Below are 19,877 nucleotides of genomic sequence, written 5' to 3' on the forward strand. Positions count from 1 at the left end.
ATAAGTTTATATAAAGTAGTGTTAATTAGAATTAATACAGATTCAAAGATAGAAGTAAAAATGATGTCACAATTTATAGAACACCATTACATCATGTAAGAATAAATCATAGATTTGAATGTAAACAATAACAAATAGTTGTCATGCCGTCAAAAACCTATAAATACCTCCAATGTTTTGATTCAAACACAGGCTCCCTTGAGAAAGATATGTACAACATATCGAAACGTTGGGCAGCTGGCTCTTTGAGCTAATATATATAAATAAATATGGGCTTTGGTGAGTTACAGGAAAATAATTCCATCTAGGGTTTATGTATGTCATAAGTAATATGTGTGTATGTATATTGTGATGGATTGCTGTGGAGTGTTTATTTATTTTCAAACAAAATAAACCAAAACAAAAAAGCTTAACTCCTCTCCGGAGCTCTAACTAAACTTTTCCCTCTGACCTAACTAACCACCGGACAGCTAGTCCATTTACCGATCTCCCTCCAAACAACTCTTAGTTTTATCTTATCTCTTTTCCTTTGTTCACATTTCACACCAAACTCTGTCTCCAAACCCCTAACCACCAGAACACACAAACTGTGGACTTTTTTTTTCACCACCATGATCAGTCACAGCTTATTTAGTATTTTCTCAATTTATAATTCATTATCCCATAAATTATCCAATTTAGGAGGCCTTTACCACGATGGCCGCCTAGTAATTTCATCTTTTCCAAAATGGAGTGTTCTTTCCTAACTCCCCGAGGTCCTAAAGCCCCAAGGTAGTATTCCTGCCCCATAATATTTGTTTAAACCAAACTTTTATTTAAATTTCCCTTATCTAATACACCATTATCATTTACAAGTCTATTAATTAACCCATCTTTAGTCTAAATCCCCAAAACTTTATATTATTTGATTTCCTTTTTCACCATCCTTTCACATTTTGTTTTCTTTAACCAGTTCCTGGCTATATCATTAAGGTTTAAACAGTCTGCAACCTATTGGGTAGAATCCAACAGGGTTTAATGGAGGTGGGTTTGAAATAGATGTGCAGGCTGCAGTAACTGCAATTGTTTAATTGAGGATTGTTTTCCAGCAGTCTCCATGAATTCCTAAAACAGTAAGTATTAAACAAACATTCACTGACAGCACTGTTTCTGAGACTGGCAACACATACATAGAGATCACCTATATGTACAGTAAATGTTCCGATTGTGTGGCAGTCAGAATGTTGAAGGGCTCCGAGCTGCTGCTGCTGCTGCTGCTGCTGTTTCCATTGGCTAGAGAGTGACAGACCGGATTAAAGCTGGGAGCGATCATGTGGGTATCTTAATGAATGCCACTTCCTGATTGTGAAGTGCGCAGTTTGGGTTTTGTTGTAATCAAGATCTTGGCGGTAGCAGCAGCAGCAGTAGCAGCAGCAGCACCGCTGTGTGAAAGTAGTGATTGCTTTTCAGATGCGCACACAGACACAGGTTTGTGATGTGCAGTAGCCCGGGGCAAAGTTTAACATTTCTGTCAACATGATACGCTTTACTACTTTCAAAGCCTACAGTATGCAAGGCGAGGAGGATGACGACGATGAGGTTTTTGTCTACAGTCCAGGTTTGAAGGTGAAGCAGAATGTATTTTTATTTTGAATACTTCTAATTTACTGTAAATGTGGCAGCAGTAGTGCATCTATTCTGCCCTCTACAAATGTTGTAATAATATCAGGGAAGGTAATTTAAGGTCTAATTAAACCTAAGGTTAATTCTTAAAGATACTCATGCATGTTTTCAGAAGTGCAGTAGGAATTTTTTTGCAGTATCAATTAATTACAATGAAAAGTCTAAATTTAATTTGACCTCCCTGCAGTCTTGGCATAAATAGGTTCCTTGCAACAACAAGTTGACACAGTTAAGTTAATGTTTTACAGTAAATAGCTGAATATTTAAGACTGGCAAAAGTTGGGCAGTATATTCTAGTAAGCTGCAGTATACAGTATTGCTTTGAAAATAACTTGTTTGGAAAAATAATCTTTTTGCTCTGTGGTCCACAGCAGTGCCGTACAGTAGTTGTTTACATTTACTATTGATTTGATTGACTGTAAACCCCAAATTCGCTAGTTCCATGTTTTTACATCAAACTAGGCTACTTCAGTATTTTTAGCTGGTTGGTAATTTTTTATTTATTTTTTTGTACAGCAGCGTCTTGGAAAATGCCATCAATTTTAGTAGGTCTGTTTTTAAATGCAGTCCAAGGAGAATTCTGAAGCATTTTCCGTAGCAATTTCCTTTGTTTATCATCGAAAAGTAGTCTTCACTTTCGGTTATGAGTTACAATGGAAAGGAATTGCATAACTTCTCATATACGGTACAGCTGTTCCAGTGTGAGTCTGGACTTCCTTTTAGGAAGAGCAATTTGAAGATCTGTCCAGTATACTTTTATTATTATTTTTTTATTTTTGTAAATCTGCAGTTTGCAAAATATCAATAGTGAACTTCAGTCCAGTCTCTGCACCTAAACATCATGTGCAGCCACAAGTGATTCATGTGAGTGTGTGTGTGTGTGTGTGTATATGTATATGTATATATATATATATATATATATATATATATATATATATATATATATATATATATATATATATATATATATATATATATTAGCTCAAAGAGCCAGCTGCCCAACGTTTCGATATGTTGTACATATCTTTCTCAAGGGAGCCTGTGTTTGAATCCAAACATTGGAGGTATTTATAGGTTTTTTGACGGCATGACAACTACTTGTTATTGTTTACATTCAAATTCATGATTTATTCTTACATGATGTAATGGTGTTCTATATATTGTGACATCATTTTTACTTCTATCTTTGAATCTGTATTAATTCTAATTAACACTACTTTACATAAACTTATATTTTTATTATATCATGCAATGCTGGCTCTGAGGATCAGTCTAGATTTGGCCTCCCCAGCGCATCAGCATGCACAACTTTTGAATGAATTTTGTTTATTTATTTAAATGTTATATATTTATTGAAGTTAATTAGTTCATTCTTTTCTGTTGAGTCCCGCTGGCATAATTGTGTTCAGTCTATTTATCCATTTACTTTCTTTTATTCTTCTATATGTCGCATTGTCTAATTTGAGCTGTTCTAATACTACAAACTTTACATCATTTATGTCATGTCCCTGACTGGTGAAGTGCTGTACTATTGGTTCATTCATTTTTTTATTTCTAATTAACGAAAGGTGGTTCTGAATTCTTTTATATAAAGTAGTTCCAGTCTCTCCAACATATTTGATTTCATCACATTTTTCACAGGCTATTCCATAAACAACATTGCTATTTTTACAGTAGGTATTAGTTTTTAGTGGATATGTGGTGTTCTTATGTTTAATTATATTTTTACGTTTGTCTATGTGTTTACACACTTTACATCTACTAGTGCATATGTTAGTAGAAACTATTTTGTCAATTATTCTTTTATGTTTACTGTGAACTAAAATATCACCTAAATTAGCTTCTCTTTTGAATGCTACAACTGGGGCCTTAAGAAATACTTTTTTTAATTTTTCTGAATTATGTAGAAAATATATAGATTATGTAGATATATATAGATATATAGATATATATAATTATGTAGATATATATATATATATATATATATATATAGATATAGATATAGATATAGATATATAGATAGCTTTGAAACACAACCAAACTCACTGAATGAATGTGTGACCCTGGGGGCAGGTCAAACTGTAAAATGGGAGACACAACTCTGCAGTAGGAGGACACTAGAAGCAAGGTTCTGTGCTACACTTCAGCAGCTGTCCTGTCTGAGGGAATAATTTTTTATTTAACAAAATCCCTGCTCAGGATCTTTAGAACTAGATCAAGTTGAATTACACAAGAGCCTCCTGAAGCTTGAAAATTGTAATGCAATTCTGTTGGTGCCAGACTGGGTCTAATTTTATTTCAGATCTTCTCGGTGTTAAAGGCTGTGTGCCTCGAGCTATCAATAGGGAAATTTGAAACTCCTATGCAGAGGTTATATTGAGGAGAAGAGAGGATTACAGTACTGGTAGCATTAAGCTGTTTGGTTTATACTGATGCTAATTGTGTTAATCAGCCATAAAAGGTCAATTTAATTATAAGTGCAGTGGTTTTCTAATTGTGCAAGACATGAAGTACTGTACAGTGCAATTCTCAGTATAGCCAGCAAATCCTTTATTGAACTTGTCCGGCTATTTCTATATTCCAGAAAAAACAGGTTACTGATTTATAGTATACTGTAAGATGTAATGGGTAATGCAGGTATACAATTCCTTTCGTGTGACAATGTTAGCAGTGTCTACTGTGAAGTTTGGTTTACTGGAATTTGAAAATGAAGACAGTAAAATCTTTTGTCATATCCTTATTTTTTTATGTGTTGGGAAATTTGCTGCCTCCATTTTTTTTCAACAGCTGAAATGTCATAATCCAGTTTAGATACTGACTTCATATTTTCTGTGTTTAATACAGTAACTATAGACATTCAGATACTGATGTACAGTTCCATTACCGTTTTTGTCCAGTAAAAATGAACCATTTGAATCTCTTTCCATATTCATTACAAACCATTTTATCAAAGGTGCCTGGGGATGCTTTTTCGTTCTCAAACACCTTTTTCTAGTTTGTTTTTGCTCCTGTTAGTAAAGAGTGTAGGACAGTCCAGTAAGTGGCATAGTGGCGCTAGAATTTCTGTCTGTACTCTAGGTTGAAAGTTTACTTTCAGCCCAGGTTAGAAGTTATGAACTGGAGGATGTGTGCTATAGTATATGACCGTTGTTGTGCACTGCATAACCTGAGACTGAGCTATCTCAGGGTGGCACATTATTTCCAGGATCGGACTGAAATACTTGTAGTTTGGTTGAACCTTTCTAAAACATTTAGGTATTTACTTGGGGATCTTTGTTTTTCATTAAAAATAAGTACATTGTTGTAACATCCTGCTCAGTGTCATAACCACACTTGTCTGTTATCTGAACATAAATCTGTAAAATGAGGAAGCTCTGTTGGTTGTGTCTGTTGTACACTAAGCTGATCAAATTGCGTTTGGGAATGAAGGTGCTGCTGTTCTTTTGAAGGGGGTTTCTAAAGTTTTACTGACTTAATCGTGTTGCTGAACATTTATTTTCATGATGGCCCTTGATGAAAACACATTATTTACAGTATTTTTTACTGCACTGTATGTGCAGTAGCTGAGCTTGAATATTTCACTCTTTCAGAAGTGAATGTTCTTTTAATCTTTCCAATGCGAGCAGCAGCATGTCAAAGACATTTTGAGAAATAATTTGTTCCACAGATAACTTGTGTAGCATTACACTTACAGTATCTAATGAATTCCACCTGGAAATGTACAGTTTTCAGTTAAAAGTAACAAAAAAATCCTACTGCATATTCAGTGCATGTATTAATGAAAGCAGCTACAGGGGTCACCCCAGGAATTCTGTACAGCCGGGCGGCAGAACATTATAGCCAGGAGCACTTTTAACGGAAAAATAAACTTTCCTTACCTTATATAAAAATACGACAAAGAATTTGAATAATGTGTTGTTTTTGACTATCTGGTTGCTGTTTGTTCTACATTCTTTTTCATTACTGTTTTTATTATGGTAAATTACCGTGCTTATTTAGGCACTCTACGATTTGACTGGGGAAAGATAACGTAGGTTTATTGGAGTTCACAAAAAAAATAAAAAACGGTAACCATTTCGTTTCCTTTTTACCTTAATTAGAGATTATTGCTTCATTTAAATTGTTTTCTTTTAAGTTAAGTTTTCAGGGCATTTTGTTAACGCGCGTCCATTTTGTTTTTCACTGTTCTACATTTTTTGAATGCAACTGTTCATTTTAACCATTTTTTTTTTACACAACAGTACTCGCACATGTTTGAGTACTGTTGCATGAAACTGGAGTGTAGTAATCCAGCACCTCTGCACTTAAGCATTTGTTTGTCAGCTGACATGAACCCCCAATATCTCTCACAAGTACCTGGGTACATATTTTTTACGATATCACAACAAAAGGAATACGCTTTTTTTTTTTTTTTGGGGGGTGCACATGTCTAGCTATTATGTACTACATATAACCTTACAGTACAATAATAAAACAAAAAATTGACAATGATAATACCCCAAAATAATCTTAATATTTTTTTAATAAAGTAGCCAGCGCAAATATAGTATTAGGCGATGGATTGCACCAATCGCTGGCTTATTTTGAAAACCCTGCATTCATTGTCACTATTTTTGCTTTGAAAATAATCGTTATTTTTTTTAGCAGTCATTTTAACGTTTTAGCCTCTCAAAGTGCTTAACACTGAAAACCCGGCCCTTCAACTCTCTGATTGGGAATGTTGTGTCAAAACGTAACACAGCTGTCGTGCTTCCAAGATTTTTTTTTTTTTTTTTTCACCCAAAAACGTGCTAGAAGCACAATCAATCCTTATTGTTAAAGGCACAGTAGCATCTGCAGGACGAGCCCGGCTGAAAAGGCCTGGGGAGAACCCTGAGCTAGCGATACCCCCTTGCTCTTCCTCCTTCTGCAGCCAGTCTGTAACATTGAAGTGTTGAGTCAGATCTTGATATGCACCGCTACAGTAAACTCAATATACTGCCATTATGCACATTAATAATAATAGTTTTTATCTTTCCTTTTCCATTGCAGACCACTTCCCCGACAGGCCAGGGCAGAGCCGAGTCTCCAGTGTATGCAAACCTGCAGGAGCTGAAGATCTCGCAGTCCAGTCTGCCGCCCGTCCCCTCCAGCTCGCCCCTGCACACCATCGGGGAGTGGGACACTCACAAAGATCTCAACGGGAGGCACTACTACTTCAACAGGGCTACTCAGGAGCGCACATGGAAGCCCCCTCGTGCCCGGGACACCAGCAGCAGCAGCAGCAGCAGCACCCGAGGGGAGCCTCAAATCTCTGGGGATCAGGAGGTAACACGGGCAGCAGGGACACACAGAACCCCTGCTGGATACAATTGTGTTTCCTAACTTTAGTAAGGGAACAGAAAACCACACTCTCCTTCCTTGCAATCAGAACACGTCCTTTTTTTTAAATGATTTAAGTTTATTTATTTATTTATTTATTTATTTATTTATTTATTTATTTATTTTACTATGAGCCTAATTAGTCCTACCTGAGCTTAATACCAATCACATACTCCTATTATAAGTTATAGTAATTAGCTTGTGGTCACTCAAAAGAGTAAAAAAGAGAGCGAAATAAGAAATGGTGGTAATAGTGTGCTATTTTCTTTTTTTAAAACCCTGCCAAGGCACTTCTTTAGCTTGCTTTTCATTTCTGGTCTAGATGTTGAAATCTGATATTGAAGAGCGACTGCTTAAGGAAATCCGTCTGGTTTTGCTGAAAATTGTTATTCTCAACAGAAATAGCTTCTTATCAAGCTACAAAACTGAGTCAAGACAGGATGGGGTTTCTACTTGGAACCAGCTCCTTCTGCCTCTTTAGCTGACACACTGGGCGATAGGGGCACTTGGTGGTGACCAGGTAGCTGGTGCCATTAATTCATGTCCTCTGGACACATCTTAGACCGATGTGGTGATGTAAAGACTATGAAGTATATACACTGTGACTGTGATACTACTTCAATATACCATGCATAATATATATATATATATATATATATATATATATATATATATATATATATATATATATATATATATAAATAAAAACTAGGGCTGCCAAGCGATTAAAAAAATAAATAAAAATAATGTATCAATTTAATCTTGAGATTAAAAAAAAAAAAATCTGTTTGTTGGATTTAATCCCATTTAATACAATACTGATACAATTACTGCGTCAATCTCATTTAAGTTTTATTACTACTGTTGTCATTGTTGTCATTATTATTATTATTATTATTATTATTATTATTATTATTATTATTATTATTATTATCATTATCATCCCAAAAAAAAAACCTGCATAAAACCCCTGTTTTCCTATTTCTGGATTCTCTTATAGTTATTTATTTATAATCCAGCATTGTCGTTAAATTGTTTGAACCAACTGCTAAATCACAATGGGGTTAGTTTATTACTTACCTTCCTGCATTTACAAAGATCGGTTTCCTTTACTCATAAACTAATGTTTTTCATTGTTGTTTTAAATAATCATTTTAAAGTTATATCCTAAGTGTAAATAGTATTGTTTTAAAAATCAATGTGGTTATTGAAATAAAACAAAGCTACAGTGTTACAAGGTCTGCAGTCGATAGCTGTCCAACAGCACTGGTTATGGTATCGTACTGCGCTTGATTCATGGGTTTGCAGCGATCCTGAATTTCTAAAGGAGTACTCTGTCAACTGATGGGTTTCATTTGTTGTTGCCTGTAGCAGAAAAACTACTAGAAAGTGTATTTTGAGAAGTGAAAGCATGTTTAGCAGGTGGTACAGCAGACTAGATGCACTTCTGTGATACTGGAACTCACTTTGACAGTAGATCAAAGTAACCCTCTTTCTATCCAATGAACCATGAGAAAGTAAAAAAAAAAAAAAAAAAAAACTCAGTTTGAGTGCTTTGCTACGTAATGCGGTTCTGTGACTAATTTTATATTAAAAAAAGACAGGAGTGTGTTTAACGTACATTCAAAACATGTTAATCACAGAAGTTAACTGCTATTAATTGACAGCTCTAATATAAACTATAAATTTGTATTAAAAAATTTAGACTGCCAAATACTCTTCAGGCGGACTGACTGCAGAAAGAAATCCGTCACTGTGAAACCAAAACCTCTAAGTTATTTCCTGTTAGCAACCTAACCTATCTTGAAGTGGCTTTGTGACAGATGAACACAATACACAGTCTGGAAGCAGGGTTGGATTTCAGTATGATTTTAATAATGTGACATCACTTTGTAAAATCTGTAACAATTCACAGATCTGTTACTGCTATTTTCTCAAGTTGTTAATAAGCTTAAAAAAAAAACATGCTGCCATACAACTGCAGAAACCACAATGTCCTGAAATGTAGACGGATTCAGTTTCATGTCCTTTTAACATTTTCATGGTTATTTTTGATGTCATGATTACAGATGTTTTTTCAAAGCAGCATTCACTTTGTAAATATTCCAAATTAAATATTTTACAGTATACTATTAACACTTAGGTGTAGATGCACTAAGATGGGTCAGTCGCAGCGCAAGCATACCACAATTTGCATTTTCATTACGACAATTCGCAGTGCACATTTTGTCGTATGTACTAAGAAAAAACATGTTAATGAAGAGAGCCGCAATATACTAATTTTAAATATTATTTGTGTCATCTTAGCGACATCTCTAGGCAGTTGAGTTGTGGTTTGCTGCAGCAGAGTGCCTGAAGGATAACGTCTGTGCATTCAAGGGTGCAAGAATCAAAGTAACATTATTTTTGGTAAATGTAAACGTCATCTGTATAATGCATTCTGTTCCGTCTTCATTTAATACTTTTATATATATAAAAAATGAAAGGCAGTTTAATCCCATCAGATTCTATAGTGGGGCCCCAACCTTCACCCCCAAAAAGCTTTTCATAATCATACAGTAAACCCTCGCTAAACAGGACATGTTTGTCCGACATAAGGAGCTGTCAGGTTTAAAAACAAAACAATACAATAAAATCGCACACACATACATTTACAGTTCTCAGTGTATTTTAAATATAAATCATTGCGCTGAATTAACACTAATGTGTTTTGGGTACGCTACACATTACATAGCGCTCTTTTTTTGTACTTTAGCCTACTGGTAACACAAAATAAATCATGTTGTTGCATTATACACATTGGTGTACAATGCGCAGAAAAGATTATTTTAAATTGAAACTAAATGATTTTAGGTTTTTATATGTTATTTTAATTATTATTTTTAACTTGGTCTAGTAGCCTAGACCATTAACACACAATAGATCATGGTCCTACACAGATGCTCAGAATGAGCTGGAGGGGTTAGTGGCACATGTGTGCAGCCTATTGCTCCCAACACGCTGGGAAAACAGAAATGTCATAGGAAGTTGTTTTCAAGGCTTGTAAGTACACCCTGACTTTAGTGAAAATTAGGTACTTTGGTGTTCGTCTCAAAAATACATTGAGCATAACTGCCAACATTGAGAAAAAGAGGACTGGGAAATGCCAGTAACAATTGTGACTGTTTGTTTAAAACATGCTTTCAAAAGTTCTTAACAAATTGATGCAATTATAAGTGTCGCAATTTCCAGCAGCTTTAGTACATCTCATTATAATATTTTTGATCCCTCATTTGCATCTCCTCATCTCCACCCTGTTTTTGTGAATTTCTGCAGGAATGCCCAGAATGACACATTAATTTAATTTAAGGCTGAAGCACAAATAAGAACTGCGGCTGCAAAGCATTCGTTAAAATGATGCCAACAGCGTTGTGTTTGTTTAGTAAATTTCACGCTACACTTCTGACTGGTTTGCAACGATTGCTACAGACTTAACACTTTAGTACATCTACCCCTTACTTGTCTAAATTACTTTTTGGTCTGATACTTGCAATCATTTAAGTATTAGACAACCTGGAATTGGTTTGGATAAACCACAGTTATGAATAATGAAGTGACATCTGTATATTATTCAAACCTTTCTTTTTTAAATCTTGGAAATCTACAGCTTAGAACTGCTAGATTCATTCTTAAACGCACATGCATTTTCAGGGGGGCAAGGTGCTCGCTTATACTATTCAGCAGATCATCTTTTATGATCCATTTATTTGATTTAATTCTGGTGATTTCTTATTATGAATTCCTCTGGGTTTCTTTATTTCTTGCTGGGATACACAGCTTACTTGTAGTCTTTAGAAATGGCTCTGTCCAAATCACAACCTCTCTCTCTCTCTCTCTCTCTCTCTCTCTCTCTCTCTCTCTTGTTTTGTTTTCCTACTGCTGTTTTTTCTTAGCCCCTTTCGTCCGAAGAGAACTGTCACAGCACTTATTCCAGCCTGTCAGATAGTCAGTATGGGTCTCCTCCCCGAGGCTGGTCTGAGGAGCTGGATGAACATGGGCAGACCTTGTATGTCAGTGAATATACTAATGAAAAGGTACTGGGGACTGTCTCTTCCATCTTCCCTCGTTTGTTTGTTTCTCTCTCTCTCTCTCTCTCTCTCTCTCTCTCTCTCTCTCTCTCATATAATGGAATGTGATCAAGCTTTGGAACCTCAGCTGCCAAGGATGATGGGAAGATCAGCATGAATGCAGAACAATTCAATTGAAAAAAATAATTAAAACAATGCATTCTGACTCATCCTCTTCTTATGACTGGCATATTCAATCCAATAGTAAAGGAAAAAAAAAACATAACACACTGATATCTGAGTATGGTAGACTACAGTGCGCAGAGGCTAAAAGACTAAAATGACTATTACCGTAGTTGAGAAACAAGAGATATTTGTGCTGCAACCATTTAGTTGGGGGCAGGGCGGGGCAGTGTGTTTATATATATATATATATATATATATATATATATATATATATATATATATATATATATATATATATATATATATATATATATAAATGCTTTTTAAGAAATCTGCACCTTCCCTAAACAGTCCACATAAATAAAGGGTATTCATATTGAATAGTTATGTGGGTAAGTCATTTATGTTCGTATCATAATATAGGTACTTTTACCTGATGGCCTGACAATAATGCTTTTTTTTATTGTTGCTTTTTTGTGTGTCTGATTTATCGTCAGGTTGTTTTCTGTATTGGATTGTCTGCGTGATGTATTTTAATTGTATTCTCGTTTACAGTGGATAAAACATGTTGATGAACAAGGTCGACCATATTACTATAGCGCAGATGGTTCAAGATCTGAATGGGAACTACCGAAAGTGAGTAAGCAAGCTGAAGAACGGAAACCAGTAAGCACTTCTGTGTTAACGTTCATCTCTATAAAGCATTTACAGAGTATACAATATGCAGCAAAAAGCTTAAAATATATGGTATATCTATAGAACTATTGCATATGACAATTTCAGGACTTTTATGTTGTCCCAAAGGACATGATCAGGTAGCCGTATGCTTACTGTAGGTTACATCTGCGTGTTCTCATAATGAACTTCAGTTGAAAGCACCTTCGAGTTGAACTGTCATGCATGGATGTACAGTATGATCTGTTCCAGTGATTCAAACTTATGGGACATCCATTTTGTTGCAGTTATTTAATGTTAAATAACATTTTACTTTGTACAATACAAACCATTCAGTCAGTCTGCCATTAAACTTCATGTTGACATATGCCTGTGCCTTCATCAGAAATGTTTGTTTTGTAGGTTGTGCATGCTAAATAAATAAATAAATAAATAAACATCATGAACTACAGGGTGGGGGATTTAAGAAGTAACATTTTTAAACTAGTTCACTACAAATAAAAAAAAAGCAGCTTTATCCTTGCATCTAAAGTCACGCAAATCTGCAGAATGATGGTCATTAATATATTATGTCTATATCAACATGTATGCAAAACAGCTATATATGGAACAGCTATAATCTAATTAGCGTAATGAAGATCAGCAACACAGTGCAGCGACTCTGTACTGTCCTTTTCCCAGTGACCTGGAGTACTGCTTTTGCAATTCTGTGTGGTTTAAATTACAAATGATATTCTGGTTCATGAAAAGAGAGGTATTATTTTGTGTGTTCTCTATTTTCCTCCTGCTGTCCTGTTTCTTTTTACATGGGATTAACTGGTACTCGTCATCATGTTTTTTTCTTTCAGTATAAACTCTCTCCACCACTGCCGGGAGAATTTCCTAAAAGCAGAAGTCTGGACAGGAAGCAAGTTGACCCTATAGTGTTAACAAAGTGGAGACACAGCACATATGTGCTTGATTTAAGTGACAAGGTAGGATGGAGTGAAGTACCGTTTTGTTTGTTTGCAAGGCTCAGAATTTCATCCTACCTATACCAAGCCAGTCTTCTTTTTTGGGCAGGGGGGGGATGTACCTGCTTGTATTAAACAATTTGTTATATTAAGGAAAAAATAAACGATAGTAGGACATGTAATTAAAAGAAAGAGCATTACAATTAGTCAAAGAAAAGTCCTGTGAACAATTGCATTTTCTAGTAAGACTTTGAAGTGTGTTTTCTTGATGAATTTCCTTAGGTTTTTAAATAGCATGCTCATCAGTTATTTGTTAAAATAGTTTTAAAAAAATGTTTTAAAAAAAATGCTAATTGTAAAATCATTACGCTGATTTGGAAGGACACTGTTTAAATACTCAAGTGGATGTACTGGGTAGGGGTGTAGTGAAGAATAGTACACCCAATGGTTCCTGAATGTTAGGAGTTGGTATGAATACATATTATGCTTAACTCATTTCATTTTTACTAAATATGCTATTATTAAATTATCATTCGGTCTTATAAGCATCATACTAGTAGCTCATCAGGACCATCACATGTATTGTGATGCATACCTAATACCTCTGACATTTAGGAAGGGGATATGAAATAGTGTCATCTGCCAGTGAGGGAGATGGGAAGAGAAACTGATGGAAATGTCATGGAACTGTCTCTAGGATCATGTGCGATCAGCAGGGATCCTAGTTTTCCGCAATAAAAAAAATTGAATTCGCGGATATAAAAATAAAATAAAAATTGCATTATTCCGCGAGTAAAATAAAAGGGTTAAAAATGAGTTTTCTCTGCCACATAAGACATACAAACAGTACTATTGGGTAACAGTTAACACATTAAGTATTTATTGTTCTTGTTACACTTGTTGTGTCTCCTGTTGTATTTTAGTTTATAACTTTAATTATTCTTGAACTATAACCTTGTATTAGTGTAACATGTGTAAGTCGCTTTCGATAAATGCGTCTGCTAAATAAATAAATAAAGTAAAAATGGTTACACTTTCAAATTCTAAGCAAGTTGCAAGTTTACCAGTGCCATTAATCAATAAAGCAAACATAATTTTTTTTTTTACTTCAAATATTACAAATAGTTCCCTGTTGTAAAAAAAAAAAAAAACTGCCGGTTGATCCACTTCGTAAAGAGGAATGTTGGCTTTTACACACATTTTGAGAAAATCTGAAACAGTTTCATGCTGTGTTTTGGCAGTTGTAAGACGCTGAAATGATCCAAACACAGTGGTCTGTTTCAGTATTTTCGTCCTTGCCAAACTCGTTGACCTGATCTTTAGGGGTGATTTTTTTTGTTTTCGGCATCTTTGAACAGCTCTGGATACTGAAATAAACTGAACTTGAATACCGGAAGCAGTTTTATTAGACAGGTATGTTTATGTAATTTAAAGCGAAGCCAGCAGGTTTTAAACTGTACCAGTGAAGGTGAGAGTGCTAGCTGTGTGCCAGTCTGGTCTGCAGGTGAAAGAGACCTCCAATAGACAGCATTCCCCGGCCAAAAGAGCAAAGTGTTACACACATTAAGGGGTAAACGCATATTGTGTTGCATGCTGTGTTGGACATGACATGCTTCACACATATAGGACATCTCTGATGCAATATCTACTTGCCAGGGATATGATCATGAGTTTGGATAATGTGTAAACCTAAAACTTAACAACTAAGCCAAGAAGACATGCCTTTCAGCTAATGCATTCGTGAGTGTAAAATACTCAAAATTACAGATATTCCGGACAGTCATAGGTATTACAAAATAACATCCTAAACCAGGTCTTGTAGATCACATGCAATGGTGCACTGCCCAACATGGCCGGATAGTGTACGCTAGCCTTAAAAGAGCAGATCTTGTGAAATGCTCCTAGGCACAGGGTGTGTATTAACACACATTGTACCGGCCTGTTTTTGAATATGTAGCCAGGATGCTACTCTTTTGAAATTAATCTTTTAAAGTCCATTAGGCTACTTCACTTTAACATTTTAGATGAAAGATGACGCATCCAGTCGCACAGTCCCACGAACACCGTCATTACTTCAGTTCAGGGTTGAACAACACTTTACTGAGCAACTAACGCTGAAATGATTCCAACTGGATGTAGCATTTGAAACAGTAACTCTGTTCTCCTTAAGACCAAGGCAATGAGTGAATGATAAAAAAAAATCTATAATTCTCTTTTTGTTAAATAAATAATAATAAAAAACAAAACTGTAGACACACACTTTTTTGATTCTGTTGCAGTTGTCTGTCGTACACAAGCGTAATGCATCTGAACATCACACGGGGGTTATTGCTCCCCCACCTTATCATGAACAAGTTAGTATCCCTCATTGTCAATGTTCTGTCTTTCCAGCTTAAACAAATAAAACAAACATCCCATTGAAGCAGTCTGCTAAAAAACAATCAAATTAACAAATGTTTCTATTGCTTTAACTACTAACTAAATAAATACTGCTCTTGACTGTCGAGAGGTTTCCTGGGCTCAACTGTAATTTTACAATTAAAATAAAATTGCAAAAACTAATCAATTAAAGTTGCAGTATTCCTTTAGAATCTTAGGCTATTGGCATTTTGACATAAGATCTGTTACATGCTCCTTTGTCAATCTTTAAATGATTTGTCTAACTTTGCAAACACTGCATAAGCTGTCAACTATTTCTTAGTTCTTTTGCTTACTTATTTTGGTATATTTGGATTTTTTTGTTTTGTTTTTATTATTTTTGTAATTTATTATATTTTAACATCTCTTTCATCTTTAGGAATCTCCAACCACTCCAAAGCAAGGCTTTCCTGATTCCGATTCCTGCCCTTCCTCTCCAAAGCACCCCACAGCTGTTAGTATCCATTGCTACTGTATTGCCTTACTTCCAGCAATCCCAATCTTTATTCTGTGGTTTTATGTAGCTGGACAGGAGACTACGCATCATTCCCAGTTTTAGCTCCCTTTGGTGCTGTGCTCCATGACCAACTCCAGTTAATCTACTAAAATTATTCAAACCTGGGAAGCTTTAGACCAGGAAATCCTCTGAGGTTTCTAAGTATCGATATCATGTGGTTGAAAAGTCAAGGACTGAAACTCAGGAGGTCTTTGTTGGGAATCTTGGCTCGGACACTGACCTTGGCTTGGGGAAGTTCCTTAGCATCCGTGTGACTGCTTTCCAGCGCTGAGCTGTAAACCAGGATACAAATATAGGGCTACTCTTGACACATTCTTCTGCCTTCCTCTAGGTGTTAAATGTAATAGTAAAAAATCACCTTACTGTCTTAGACATCTAGTGGGTATGTTCACAAACAATTTCAAAAGCTATATTTTTGACAGTCTTTCGTGTTATTGTAACTTAGATTGATTTATTTTTGTTTTTAAAGGCTTCGGAGAAATGTGGTGTGTTAAATGTAACCAAAATCACAGAACATGGAAAGAAAGTTAGGTAGGTATCTATAAAATATTTTGTATGGTTTCTAGACTTGCAGCTGGACCTTTTTAAAAAATAATTGATACCATTTTCCGTTTGCATCCATAATAACTTTTATTCAGAAAAATATATATTTTGAAAAAGCTGTCCAAAACAGTTAACAGTTTTCGTGCATGTGTCTCATGAAGAAATAGGGTTTCCTTCCCATTCTATTCTTTAAAAGTGTTCTGTAAAATAATTCTGTTTTCAAATAGAGGGAGTAAGATTGACCGTCTCTGGTGTGAAGGATTTCCCTTTGTCAGTAATGTATTGTAGACTTTGGGTATCAAAGTGATCCAAGAAATAGAACAGTTTTGATTCAAAATTCAACTTTCATTTTAGGAAGAACTGGACATCCTCGTGGGCAGTGCTGCAGGGCTCCACGTTGTTATTTGCCAAAGGTCAAGGTGGTGGGACTGGTTGGGTAGGTGCTTCATTAAATAATCCCAGTTAAAGTGCACCTGTGCTTTAGATTCTGCAGTTTTTGTGTCTTGCAGTAAACTTAGTGATACATCTGTTTGTCTGCTTCAGGTGCAGCGAAGCATGGGCCTGTAGTAGTCTTGAAATAACATTTTTTTGCATGAGCACTTTGTTCCTTGGTATTCCAAATGTATTTGTTCATAAAACATTAGCACTGTTTCTTTTTTCTTTTAATTTTTTTTTTTCTAAAGCAATCAAGATCACTCACTGTTGCATCTATAACTTTAAAGAACTTAAATCATTACAACTAGAAAACAAATGTAAACTTCATCCAGTGTACTATACTAGTAAGTATAGTAGCAATCATTTTGGTCAGACAACCTTCTTCAGAGCATAATACATCAACATTTTTTCAGTTCAAATTGAATACAGTAAGTTGAAGTAAAATCACTTTTTAAAATGAAGTTCATGTTTTGTGAATAAGGGTCCTGGGGAAAATCTGTGTTTTCTGCAGCTCCCTTTTAAGTGACATTAGGGGGGGACGTATGTACCATAGTACCATAGAACTTGGCCTTAAAATCCTAATTAGATTGGACTCATACTATTTTACCCATGTAAATAAGTTGTTGTATCTCAGTGAATTTCGTCCTGTAAGAATTTTTTTTTTTAAATGACTTATGGTAGGAAATAGGTGGTTAGCATTTATCTGAAAAGATACATGTATATAAGTGCTGAACAGTTTATCTTTTTGCATGCTAAAACATTTGGTTTGGTTTGGTTCCACTGATAGTGAGAGTAGTGCCTGCTAACCACTGATGCATGCAACACACACTGTACTGGAGAAAACATTGTGTTTGGGGGGGGGGGGGTACATTTATAGCAGGGTCTTTTCACAGTTATCTGGCTTTTGGCTTCATTTGTGCTGTGCACTTTTTTGTGACATCACCACTTTTCTTCCCCCTTTCCATCAAGTCGTACTACCAAAGGGGCTCAATCCCTGAGCTGCTCCTCTCGCTGCTAGCCAACTGGAAACACTCAGTCAAGCGGCGGCCTGCCGTCTCCTATGTAAACTCTGGCCCTGTTACAGCTGCCACTGTATGTGTTCTATCTGCATGCCTCCTCCCATTAGTAATGCCTTCTGTCTACCATTAACACATGTAACTTTGCTTAGGTGAGATGTTAAGGGGGTATGAGGTGGAGGGATACGCACTACTGTTGAATGTATTTATGCATTTATGTGTTCGTTTCAAATATTGGTTGGGGATGGGAATGGTGAGGGATGGAATGCTATTTTTCCATACCAGGCAGCACCTGTTCATTTGTGACCTAAAGGTAGTTTGCATCTGAGGACCAGTACTGTACATGTGATAATATTTTATTAAATCTTTGCATGTGTCATTTTTAAACAGTAAAACATTTTTTTTTGTGTGTGCAAGCAGATGAGCTTTTCCTCATCTCCCATGCTTGGCCCACAAGCAGTAACTGATCACTGCTGGAGAACTACATGCAACAGGGTATATTACATTCATCTAAACAGTGATGAATCTGAATACCTCAATCGCTGAAATCATTCAAAAAGGACTCCTACAGTATGACAACCAACACCTCTAACAGTGCTAGTGAGCTTCAGTACATTTGCTGGAGTAGTTTATTTTTATTTATTTTTTAATTGAATTTGGTTCGCTGTGATATTAATAATCCAACAGTTTAGAACATAGAACAGATATTGAAACAAACAGGACATGTGCCTATATGGAAGGTTAATAGTAGAAAACAACTGGATAACTACTGTAGCTCACAATGTAATGAATTGAGGCTGACAGTGGTGAGAAAGTTCTTCACTTGCTGAACTTGGTTTAAAATGAGGGAAGTGTAGGGCAAAATTCCAAAGCCAGTCTACAAAAGGAACCACATTGCACAGAATTGTATTCGAGGCTTGTCAGAAAGCTGAAAAATGCACCTATGAACAACCACTGAGGTAAAACTGTTGATCATTGGTAGATGCTACCTTACAAAACAAACCCATTCCTCTTTGAGTAGCATAGTACAGAGATTGTAGTTAACAAAGCCTATTGCTGTGAACATTCATACTTAATAAAAACAGGGTGCCCCTGAAGTAACCTGACTTTTTGTATCAATAGTCTGCGACATAAACAAGGTACAGATGGATCATACTAGTGGGTATATGTATATTTGGGGAATTGGACCATCCAGTCCAGCTCTCTAAATGTAATCTCAAAAAAGATTAAAAAAAAAACCCACATTGCTCAATATCGAATTCTCTTTCTGCCCCCCTGAGCCATGCATTACACTTCAGAGGAGGCTATGACAGGAATGCACCAGTAATACAAATTTATGGTGATACTCGCTATGACAAGAGGGTATCTGCTAATAAAAGGTGGCTTGTTGAAATGCTTTCATTATGTAGAGAATGGAAAGTGTTGCTAATGTGCAGTGCGTGTAACTTTTACAGTGGCTGCTGATAATGGATGTTTTAATGAAGAGGCCGTGCATGTTTTATAATCCTGAGCCAGTGGGAGTTCCTTTGCTAATAATGAGAAGAGTGCAGCAGGGGAATGGTTTGTGGTGAAGGGGAGGGGGTGCTTTTTGCTGTACTGGGGATAAAAGGGTTGATAAGTTACAGCATGCCTTTTGGGACAGCCTAGTCTTACTGTTTTCTCTTGGGAGAGGTGTGGCTGAGGGCATTCCTAACTAAGCTACATGACAAGACCCATCTGTTCACAAGACGGTTTCCTGCCCTGTGGGCAGTGATTAGACTCTCCTTATTATCTCTAGTGTGTAATTATTCAGCAATGCAATATTTCTCTATAAAGATGGGGAGGTGCTTCTTCTTTTGGAAAGTTTTCCCATAAGCCTTTTTTTTATTGTTTTTTATTTGTTTTTCTCGTCAGAAGTTTGGGGGCAGTCAATCTAAACCCGAGTTTACTGTGGATCTTAGAGGGGCGATCTTGGAATGGGCTTCAAAAGACAAATCCAGCAAGAAGCGTGTCCTGGAGGTACATTTATTTTATTTTTATTTTTCAAAAATGATAGGCCCATACTCCCTTGTATAAAAACATTGAT

At 35.9% G+C, this 19,877-nt stretch overlaps 1 protein-coding gene across 10 annotated transcripts in view; it reads left to right on the top strand.

Moving 5' to 3' along the window:
• LOC117394392 (rho GTPase-activating protein 12-like) overlaps positions 1 to 19,877 on the top strand; it is a 70,473-nt gene that overhangs the window by 41,610 nt on the left and 8,986 nt on the right. The window contains exons 1-10 of one of the 10 annotated variants that reach the window (XM_059019592.1): positions 1,397 to 1,605; positions 6,694 to 6,969; positions 10,956 to 11,096; positions 11,811 to 11,921; positions 12,779 to 12,904; positions 15,163 to 15,237; positions 15,681 to 15,755; positions 16,288 to 16,349; positions 16,716 to 16,797; positions 19,706 to 19,810. In XM_059019592.1, the coding sequence (XP_058875575.1) occupies positions 1,516 to 1,605; positions 6,694 to 6,969; positions 10,956 to 11,096; positions 11,811 to 11,921; positions 12,779 to 12,904; positions 15,163 to 15,237; positions 15,681 to 15,755; positions 16,288 to 16,349; positions 16,716 to 16,797; positions 19,706 to 19,810 (1,143 nt within the window). In that variant the 5' untranslated portion in view covers positions 1,397 to 1,515. Of the gene's footprint in view, positions 1 to 1,396; positions 1,606 to 6,693; positions 6,970 to 10,955; positions 11,097 to 11,810; positions 11,922 to 12,778; positions 12,905 to 15,162; positions 15,238 to 15,680; positions 15,756 to 16,287; positions 16,350 to 16,715; positions 16,798 to 19,705; positions 19,811 to 19,877 lie in introns of those variants that run through there. The other 9 variants (XM_059019558.1, XM_059019559.1, XM_059019562.1 and 6 more) reach the window with 9 other exon arrangements.

Source organism: Acipenser ruthenus, chromosome 3 (genome assembly GCF_902713425.1).
Source record: "Acipenser ruthenus chromosome 3, fAciRut3.2 maternal haplotype, whole genome shotgun sequence".
Taxonomy (NCBI): domain Eukaryota; kingdom Metazoa; phylum Chordata; class Actinopteri; order Acipenseriformes; family Acipenseridae; genus Acipenser; species Acipenser ruthenus.